General features: G+C 42.2%; 1 protein-coding gene across 1 annotated transcript; it reads right to left on the bottom strand.

Moving 5' to 3' along the window:
• Positions 1-229: 229 nt before the first annotated feature.
• LOC143347790 (uncharacterized) lies at positions 230-8590 on the bottom strand. Its single transcript, XM_076777311.1, has 6 exons — positions 8346-8590; positions 6901-7042; positions 5603-5826; positions 4172-4364; positions 1862-1985; positions 230-334 (listed from the first exon to the last, which is right to left on the bottom strand). Exons 1-5 carry the CDS (start codon positions 8440-8442, stop codon positions 1943-1945), a joined length of 699 nt encoding a protein of 232 aa, XP_076633426.1. The 5' UTR covers positions 8443-8590; the 3' UTR covers positions 230-334; positions 1862-1942.
• Positions 8591-11076: the final 2486 nt, after the last annotated feature.

Below are 11076 nucleotides of genomic sequence, written 5' to 3'. Positions count from 1 at the left end.
CCGTCACGGGCGCACTTACGTTCGGAACGAGGCGTCCTGCTCGCCCAGAAGCGTTCGACTCTTCGATTCTGTCTCTGTTTCGCGTCTCAAGGATGACTAATTACGTGGAAACACCGTAGCACCTGGTTCCAGGCCCGCGTGCAAACGGGCGGACGAGATTCGAATAGCGGACGCGACCCACGTGTTAGTCATGCCGTTCGAAACAAAAGATCTCAACGACTTGTTTGCCCGAAACTGTCCCTCGTCGAGCTTCGTCATCCAGTCGATGACTCTTGAAACCACTGGGTGTATCCCACGATTCCTGGGATCCATTCCCGACCGCGCATCCATCATCCTGAATAAACATAAGAATGCTCGATTAAAGTCGAGACAACTGGTTGAAACAATCCGCGGGACGCAAGTCAGAGAAACAAGAATTCGGAGAAGAGACGGTGTATAATCGTACCAGCAGTGAACAGTTCTTAGAAAAAAATCATAAGAATTAAAGGAAAGCATATTTGGAATACACTTGGTAATGTGGGATATCGAAGTATAGCGCTGTACAAAAGTATTGGCGAAGGTTGTGTTTTATAATTCAATTATATATGTGCCGCCGCTTCCCTCGCTCGCCAGTAGAGGGCTACGTTCTCTCACAAGTACTCGATCGACATAAATATCTCTAGTATAGATTAAAACTTATGTTCACCGAAATTATAGCAGTAGCTATGATGGAATAGAAATTTAAGATTCTTTGGAACTTAAAGATGAATAGGACCAATACAGAAGTCCTGGGCGTATATTCGCCCTCGATAGTAGTTATTCTTAGGAAAAAATTGTCCCCTACTGGTGCTGGTTTCTTAGCTTAACGAAGAAGATTATTCTCTCGGAAAAGAAAGATGATTAATGTTGTTTCGATTATTAAATAATTGGCGATGGATAATATTATTGGCATTTGCTGTTGCGAATAATCCCGTGGCACTACTGGTTGCCAGGACTTGAAAGCTGTCCGGCATTATCTTTAACAAAAATCTCTTCAATACGGACTCGTTTGGCCTGTCGACGGCAGTTATCTCCTGCACGGTCGGTTTCTATTTATATTTTACGTTCGTTAGTCGATCAGGGGCATACGATTAAGGCGGAAAGTATCCGTGTGCGCGTACAAACGAGCGCTCGAGCCGATTTAGATTCCGCTTTGAATCGTTCAGTCTGTCGCGCGTGTACGTTTCTCTTTACGCATCGAGTCAACAGTGCACGACTGATAAGACTTTTTGGCTTTAACCGGCACCTTTCGATAAAACGTATCTGTCGAATGCGTTATGAATGGGCAATATTTAGGGGGTTATCAAGTCGTACGTCACTGTACGACACGTTACTCCGTAAATCATGAATCGTGGTTCTTTTGGTACTCGTTAATTTCTAAATGGCTTCCTAGTTGCTTGGAATCAGAGTTGGAGAAAATTTTATCATGGAAATAGATAACTAATAAAACCGATTTATAGCAATTTGTGACGACGATGAAATATTAAATTCTATAATTAAAATTTTTATTCAACCACTAACGGATATACTAATTCTTTGTCGTTCAACTCCTTAATGTACGATTTAATTACAATTGTCCAAACATATACTATTTAATTTTGTTTAAATTTCTTCGTGCATCAAAAAGAACAGATTCCTTTTACGAATAAACTCATGAAACTTGGTATGAAGAGGGATTAATTGTTAGTTGAAATTTTCATCCAGGCTTTTGCTCGACATTGCTTGGAATCGAAGAGGTTATTTTCAAAATTCTCTGAACTCTCCAAAAAACAAAGATTGTAGCTACAGAAAATTACTACAGTATTTTTGAAGCCCGTATACAAAAATGAAAAAAGATACTTACCTGACTCGTTCGTCCCGACAGTGGGAGGTGTAAAGATATTCAATGAACATCGATTTAGACGAACCACGAACGATATTCGCATTACTGTACACTTCCAGCAGTGTACGGATTCGTCTTCAAAAACCTGAAAGATCAACGGAATGTTGTAATATAGCCGTTCTACAGGCGGAACTTTAAACGTTAATAACTTTTTAACGAGGCCTCAATCAAAAATTGAAAAGTTTCAAATCGTTCTGGAAAAATTATTTTCGGTTGCGGGGATCAATTACAATCATTTTTGGTGAGTAGACGTACCCCCGAAATCCTACGCACTTTCGAGAAAAAAATTCATTATCGCCCTCGTTGAGAATCACTGATCCACCTTGATATCGGCTAAGAAATATACAATTACGGGCAATGTTACGATTTTATTTCAACGAATAAATAAATAATGGGTCTCGGTCCGTCAGCGATTGCCCTTGCATCGGGCTTTTTCTTATCCGGTTCGGCCTCGTTGTTCGTTTTCCGTTTGGTGGCCGATTTCACCGGTTCCGTCGTCTGGCCGGTTTGTCGCGGCGTGCTAAAAGCCGCACACAACTGGCCCCTTATCAGGCCTGCTCTTTCAGGGAATCCATTGGAGCAGATAGCAGGGTCCCGATGGCCCACCATGGGTCTACCCTCTAATCTTCGGCCCCCGGAACGGTTAAGTGGGTTTTCGAGTTCGGGAATGTCCCGGTCACCAGTCAGCCACTCGCGCACACCTTTTCGTGGTCCGTGTCGCTTCCTTCCCTTCTTCTTTATCTCGCCTTCGAGCGTGTATTTCGAGTGTCACGTCCAGGAGGGGGGGCAGTCGCGTTCCTTTCCTGATTTCTTCGTGTTTCACACGGTCTCCGGGCCTTAATGTGGGCGCGTTTCTATCTGTCGCGTGTAATGACGTTGCCTTGTCACGAGGATAACGCCAGCCGTGGGGCGAATCGCTAGTGTACCTCTCCTTTATCGTCGACGGACGGTCGCTCGGAGCGCAAGTAAAATGGAGGTGAATTAGGATAAGGGACAATCGTGATAAGCCGCGGCGTACGGTTTCAGTAAACGCATTCCCTCTTACACTCGCTGTTTATCGCGAGATATTTTTGGACCGCGTCGAGTGCATCGGAAACATTATAGATTCCTGAATTTTCAGCTCCTCGACGCTAGGAGTCGTCGGGGTTCTCGCTGAATAAAACCCAATGAACGTTACGATGCATTACATAGGTATTTCTTCAGGTCGTCAATAATTGCATTAAGGGTATTGAGACATCTGTTCTTAAGTGGACTCCCAATATCAACTGATTTATTTTACTTAACGTTGATTTTTATCAAATTGGTAAATAGAAATCAACTTTCCTTTCAAACATTTAAATAATAATGAACTAATGGAGGATTACACAAATTTTCACTGCGTACGCGTGCAGCTGTACGTAGATTGCCGTTCTACAGGCGGAACCTCTTATTAAAATTTCTTTTAAGAAAATTTTTTAAGACAAATAATCCCGATCGTCGATGACTCGATCGACCATCGACGACCACCAAGAGACAGACGCGATTTGCAACCTTGCGAACGTTGATTGTTAACGGATCGTCGAGTTAATATTAGCACAAGGTTTTCCTCGTTGCCCAAAGGACATCGTGGCGAAAACACGTCGGCTGATAAGGGTATTACGCGACGGAACGTTCTGGCACGCGCGACCCTCTATTTCACCATAGGAACGAATCGGAACTTTTGCTTCGATCGTGAATTTAAAACGCCGTGTCGCACGAATCGATTCACCGAACCTCCCCAGGGCGTATCATGCCAGCGAGCAATGCCAAACAATTACAATTACGAGCTTACGTATCAATGTCGCTTTCTTAGCAAAGAGTCAAAACAAAAAGGGAGAGACATTCTTGGCAGCGCGTCAAGTGAAACGCGGTGGAAAATATAAGAACGTTCCGTCGATCGAGGGTACGGGTAGAACGTTGACGCCCGACGACGAGGAGATAAACAAACAAAACGAACGATTAAAAATTGGTTGTTTATAAACGCTCGAAACGCACGACGGGAAAAACATTTCTGGCAGTACGTCAAAAAACACGCGTTCGAAACCTTCTTGGGCGCGGACGCGTTGTCGTCGTAAAACGAACGTTTTATCGTAGCATCTTGCCAGGGTTGTTTTTTCCGATGCGGCGCGCAAAAGCGAAACGGCAAGAAGTCGTTACACGGGATCCCGACACCTTTCTTGCGAGAGGCGGACACACGATCACCGCCAATGAGGAAACTTTACGGTAGACGTGATAATAAAAATTTTCGCAGACCTTGTAATAACGTAGCAGGCTGCTAGGACCGATATCAGGGCAGCGATCGCCAAGACCAGAGCGGCGACGTGGAGCGGCTTAACGCGATTCTGAAGAAGCTCATCGGATGATTCCCGACCTCCGGCGATCGCCCCTGGATCAGGCTGGATCGATTCCATTACGTCTCGATGCGATGATATCCCATTAAACGTGCCTTCGTACATAACAGAAATTTTTACATAAAATCCATCCTTCCAACAGTTTTCTACCGGTCGATTCCGGTTTCTTTTAAACCGCCGGACAGTTATTGCACGCGAATACATTTCCAATTAACCTCGACGAATAATTTCAACATTAAAACGCTCGCTATCGCCGTCCGGTTGCAAAACCGGCCGTCGCCGGCCGCCTCGTGTTCGCGGTAATTTTATTTCACGCGAGAATAATAACTTGTTTTTATTCAGCGCGAAATTTTATGCAAAATGTAACGAGGTGCTGATTTAAAAAAAGAAATACATTGATCGAAAGCGTTGACTCGACCTTGAGAATGATGCGAAAAGAATGGGATAAAATGACGTAAAGGCCACCTAAATATCTCTTCCAGGCGCGACGATACGAGAAATATTTGATATGTATTGTAATTTGAACGTTATCGAAACATCGATGCGTTGCAAAAAATATTTTCCCCCCGGAGTTTTCAAGGTCGTTCGTTTTCTGAACCGACCTCTGACTCTAAAAATTAAAATCAAACGTACGATTGCTGTCTCTCGAGATTAGAAGAATCGTGGTATCAGCGCGACAGTTGCTCAACCCGTACCGCGCGTCTTGTAAAACAAATTTTAAATACAAAATTTTTCAATCGCCGTGACTATCGCGTTCACCGAACCTCGTACTAATGGACTTTTTTTATGGGATCACTTACAACAAGTCGTTTATAATGGACAACCGACAACGCCAGATTACATGAAAAACAATAATTACAGTTCGTACTGCTATTAATTCTTATCTTATCGTTCGTTTCGGACAATGGTATCAGCGTGGATGAACACCATTTCGAACGTCTATTACCCCCTAACGTTTCTTCGTATAGTCGAAAGCAACGAAGGTATCGAAGATGGAATTTGAAGATTATTTGAAGGGGAAACCACTGTGACGGATTGAAAAAATCGAAATTTTTTTTCTTATCTCTTTTCAATGCTTGAAATTAAGAATTTCTTGTTTCACAACTTGCAGTGAAAAATTACACGTCCGTCCGTTTCCAACAAATTTTTGGAGGCCTCTCACGCTGATTCCTATTATGGCTGTAATAATTAATATTTTCGAAAACATTAAAGATTTATCAGAAAAAGTTTCATAGTTACGGCCGAAAAATTTTTGAAAATTGTCTTTATTTTCAGCCATCGCAGTGGTTCCCATCCTTAAATTCATTTGAATCGGTCAAATGGGGCTGTTTACCATCATAGTCGACGGTGGGTTCCTTGAGATCGGTCCTGTCCTCGTCGTGGATCCACGTGGAGACATTCACGTGGTGATTGGCGTTACAGTAGTCGTGGCTGTCGCAACACTTCAATCTGGGCCAAGTCATATGGTTCCAGGGAGCCGACGATCGGTCCACGTTGTCGGTCGACTTCGACCTCGTGACCCAGGACTTTGTCTCGCACAACAATGGTGTGGCACCCCTGGACAACGGCAGCGCGCAACACGCCGATAAAATGTGCCCCGATAAATGCGTCGCTCGATAAAGTTCCGTGACCCCGGCGATAGCCGGGATTTAAATAACCGTTTCGCGCGATTTATGGCCGCGGGAGATTTCAATATTTCTCGCGCGTATCGAACCTCGCTACGCCTCGAAGCGATTGTTTCGCCGTCGATACAATAATATCGAAAGGGATCGGACCGAAACGGGGTCGATTCGATTTGTTTTCGCGACTGTCGTCGGTGTCTTTTTCAAACGGGAATGTTTTCCTGTTTTCTTTTATTCCTTTTTTCCTCGCCTCCGCGGTGAATTGATATTACGTTATCGCGCGACGATGTCCGAGGTATTTAAACGATCGTTTCGACGCGGCCAGACGGAATTCGTGAAAACCGATTTCGGTGACGATTATCTCGTCAAGGTTATCTGCTTAGCGTAGAGCGTTCGTGACATTATAGACGGGACGTCAATCGTCGGACCCGGCAAATTAAATCGTTTTCGAGGCGCGGCAGCTCGTACCGTCGGAATTTATTGTCCGACAACGGGGGAAGGTTAAAGGTCGGAGACTTACTTTTCGCAGAGACAGTGTTTACCAGCGTCCCGTTCGTTTTGTTTCGCTGTGACTTCGTTCTTGCGGACGGGAGTAAACACGATTAGACGTTTCGATTTTATTTTTCATAATCAATTTAAGAAACGATTCTCATTCGATAATACGGACTACATTTCTTCGAAACGTGTTCCTTTTATTGTTTTCCAGACGCGTTGCATGTTTCTAAAACACGTTCCGTAATTTAAAAGATTTATATATATATATATTTATTGACAAAGTTTAACGACTGTAGGCGTATTAAACTACACTTGAAATGAGAATCTCTAGTAGAAAGGGTTCACAAGGTTACGAACCGTTATACTAAATTATTAAAAGATTAGATTATCACTGTTTTGGGTAAATAGTGCTTGTAACAAGAGGATCAAGCGGGTCATATGTTTGACATACCTGTCACAAAAGGACAGAGAGGTAATTTATGACGAAGTGGATATTTTTATAAAGTATACGAACTCTGTACATCCTCTCGTAGTGGCGTTCTCTCCCAATTTCTGACCACCAGTCAGAATCAGCTCCGTGTAACAGGAAAATTTCGTTTTGCACGTGTCCACCCCGGCTTTCTTGCAGGCCTTGCTGGTGCACACGCATCTCCTTCCTGCGAATATCAATGAATTTTCCTGGCATTTAGCGCGTACAGATTCGCGTGACACGCGCGCGATCATAATCCAGTGGTTCTCAATACGTCGATTGCCACGGCAGAACTTTTCACTGGGAAACTAAACAGTAATTTCCAAGATGAAACGTTAAACATAAATTGGGTAATTATTCCAGCAATTGTAAAGGCAAGGGCGTATTCAGTACGGCAGCGCCCCTGGGAAAAATTTTAATGAGAGATTCTAGAGGCCAAAATAAGGCGAAAATCAAGAATATCAATTTCTTGACTGAGGCTTCATTAAAAAGTTATTAACAAATTAAATTAAAAAATTCCAAATAGTTCTGGAAAAATTATTTTTGGTTGCAGGGGGCAATTATAAGCATTTTTTGTGAATAGACATATCCCTGAAATCCTACCCGCTTTCGAGAAAAAAATTCGAATATGTGCCTTTTTTCGACGAAAAAAAAATTTTTCAAATCGTTCTGGAAAAATTATTTTCAGATGCGGGGGTTAATTACAATAATTTTTGGTGAATAGACCCACCCCCGAAATCCTACCCACTTTCTAGAAAAAAATTCAGTACGGGGCGGAACTTTAAACGTTAATAACTTTTTAACGAAATCTCCATCAACAAATTAGTATTCTTGATTTTCGACTTATTTTGACCTCTAGAATCTCCCATTAAAATTTTTCCCAGGGGTGGCCGAACACCCTGTAGAATTGTAGAGCAAGGATTTTTAAATCATTCTCTTGCGTTTAATTATTTTTCCAGGCAACACAGTATACTTTGTATTATTACTTAAAGTATTGCATATATCCTGCAGTCTATTGTTTTGAATGGATAGTTTGAAATATTCCGAAGTTTAAAGTACTAATTGTTTAATATATGTAAATGTAATTATTTTCTAAATGCTTTAAAGGAAAGTTGATTTCCATTTACTAATTTGGTAAAAATCATCATTAAGTAAAATAATTCAGTTAAGTATAAGAGCCCACTTAAGGATTGACTATCGTTCGAACTAATATCAATATCTACGATAGTTTCTTTTTATTATCCGAAGAATCTCATACTAAGATTCAGACGTTGAAGTTGCAGAAATTGAAAACTTCTGATCGAAGGTGTCGATTTCGAAAGGATTAAGAACCACTGGCGTAACCGATTCGTCTTGTTCGTTTCACGCCGCGTCGGTCGTTCCATTACGTGTGCAGATCGCGTGATATTGCGCGTGCCGGGTATATACGTTGCGTGGATTACGGCCGGGCGAAAAGTCGATACGTAAATGTCGTTTTGCGACCAACTTACCTTCGACTCGTTCGATGCACGCCGATAGAAAAACCAGGACCATCAGTAGGAAATGTATGCAGATTGACGACTCGATGGCCGATCGATTGCAACGCATGCCGTCAGGTTTAACGGAAACGAGCACTCCTGGAATCACGAACCTCTCAATAAACGAAGAGGGTCGGTGCCTGCGGAATCACTTCACGCGACGACGACTCAAGGAGAATTTCATTGATAAGCAAAGTCGACGGCGAAGCAGGTTCTCTCTGTTCTGCTATCCGCACGAGAGCCACTCGAAACGCGTGCAGAAGACAGGAATATATATTATCATCTCGAAAGCCGGGTCTGTACCGAATGTAACCAGCGATCACGATTACGATAACGCGATCAACGGCAAAGGATCCCGACACTTGACTGGTCTCGTTGTCGAAGGATTTATTCCGAATCCACGGAGATGTGGATACCGATCGATCTTTTCGAAAGTAATATTCCCGCCGATCGATGACGTAGCGATAACGATAATCGTAGACGATAACAAAGAGTATAAAAGAAACGGTTGTTGGAATATTACGGAGAGCTTGGGGGATTCGTTGAACGAATTCCAAGAAGTCGCTACGCGAGCCAATCGAAATCGAACACAGAATCACGGCGCCGAGTGGCGGCGACTGACAGCGCGAGACATCGCAAAAACACGACGTTGTTATCGGCGTAAAGGACTATTTGAAAATGTCTGAAGGAAGCTGCAAGAAGAAACTGTTACCCGCGTGGGCTCCTCTAATTTTAGTACCTCCCACTGGAAGAGAAACGCGTCCTTCTATTTCTCTTGCTTCTTTCACGCACTCTCTCTCTCTCTATCTTTCTCTCTCCCTCTGTTTCTCTTTCTTCGTTCTCCGGTAGCTCACAAATTTACTTCTATATCTATTTTAATTCCGTCATCGGTGACATTAGTTCGGTTCGCATAGCGCGACGTGTAATGGGCGCCCCTTCGAGGGGATTTCTTTTTCCGAGCCGATCGCCCTCTTTTCCATCGTGTAATGGATCGGTAACGTGAACCGAAGAAGGCAATTTGTAACAACGTATCTTTTTCGGGGTGGACCCGACGGTGTTGCTTAGAAGAGTGGGAGTCGTGTAACAGTAGATTTTGAAACCTTTTCCACGATTTGTGATTTATTTATTATTTATTTTTTATCTCTTTTATGTGGATCCTCGAAATTTTTCGTTCACAAGTCACCAGACGCTCGACGAACGCGGGATAAAAATAAATTAACCCCTTGACGTACGATTTAATGTAATTTTTAATGTAATTCATACGAGCGTTATAAAATTTACAGTAAAGCAGTAGCTTGAGTCGAACATTTTTTACAATACATTACCGTATCAGTTCTTTCGATTTATCACACCCAATCGATTTAAATGTATACTCTGTAACGTACTGCTTTTTATAGCACGTATATTACGAATCTTCGATTTATCGATCCTATACACTCCGTTGAAAATACCGTTGCATCCGACTAACGTACTTGCACGTAAATGTTTCGTTTCGTACCAAACAAAAAAGCGCATTTATTTACCTTGTATTAGTTTAAACTTTATATTTCTTTTCCGTAGACATTTATCTACGGTGCTCACTATTATCATACATCACCTAAAAACGATTGTTGGTTCGTTTATAAATAACTATCGTTATAAATGTATATCGATTCTCCGCGAAGGAGTTTATTTCGTGATTATACTTGAAACAAGAATGCGCGCTGTAAAGTACGGACGCTAAGGACATACGTACTTATCAAAGGGACTAATTGCTTTTGTCCTCTCTGTCCTCCGTCTGTCGGTTTCCTCAGTCGCTTTTTGCGTTTTCTCGCCGCGAGTCGGTGTAATTCCTGCCGGAGCCTTCGCGGCATTCGCAATTTATTCGCACTTTCGCTGAACCCCTGGCGGTCTTTTTGCGACGGAGGTTTCTTAAAGCCGACCGATTTATTGGAACAACAACACAGGGATCCGTGTACGCGTTTACGCAGCCACGGGATCACAGACGGCTTCCAGATGGGGGTACAGAGCCTTTGAATGCGGCCAATCGCGAAATCTCTCGCATCACAATGAACGATCGAAGTTTCCGTCCGTGGTGAATGTTTATTCAATCGTTGCGAGAGTCTCGCGAATAGTACAGCAGTGGTATTCAAATTTTCAGAAGGTGCTACCCTAAAAGAAAAAAGAAAATTCTTACGTCCTAGGTAGAGTTCTAAAAGATAGAAAGGAACTAACAAACTTTGCCTTTCTTTGTACGTATTATACAGGACGTGCCAATAATCGTGGTATAATCGGGAAGTAAATAACATTTTACGTAAAAACAAGTCGAAAGTGTGGAATAAAATTTTTTTGTAACGCCTTTTATCATCCAGGAAAAGAACTTTGAATCATTCACGATCTATAAATATTAAAATTCGTTACATCGAGATTTATGAAATAACTCTGACAATTTATCGTTATTTAGTCATTGTAAATTTTCGTACAACAGATTTAATTAAAACGATGAACTGTGTTGGAGATTTGCAATTGGTCACGTGCGCCGCGTCTTACAAATTTTCAAAGTTATTTTCCTCAATATTCAAAGATCTTAGAAAAAAATTTTATTCTACATTTTCGTCTTGTTTTCGCACGAACAATCGCCTGCTTCTTGGTTGTACTACGATCACTGGGACACCCTATATAGTAACGCGTAATAAATAACAAAGAAGTATACTTGCACAGCGGT

Source organism: Colletes latitarsis, chromosome 11, assembly GCF_051014445.1.
Source record: "Colletes latitarsis isolate SP2378_abdomen chromosome 11, iyColLati1, whole genome shotgun sequence".
In the NCBI taxonomy this organism is placed as follows: Eukaryota; Metazoa; Arthropoda; class Insecta; order Hymenoptera; family Colletidae; genus Colletes; species Colletes latitarsis.
This window is presented reverse-complemented; position numbering and strand designations above follow the sequence as displayed.

Excerpts from the sequence above, each read along its gene's own strand:
- LOC143347790 (XM_076777311.1), bottom strand. The coding sequence starts at position 8,442 with ATGCGTTGCAATCGATCGGCCATCGAGTCGTCAATCTGCATACATTTC. Across the intron at positions 7,043-8,345 it reads GTGCATCGAACGAGTCGAAG|GAAGGAGATGCGTGTGCACC; the intron begins GTAAGTTGGTCG and ends TGATATTCGCAG. Across the intron at positions 1,986-4,171 it reads GCCTGCTACGTTATTACAAG|GTTTTTGAAGACGAATCCGT; the intron begins GTCTGCGAAAAT and ends TTGATCTTTCAG.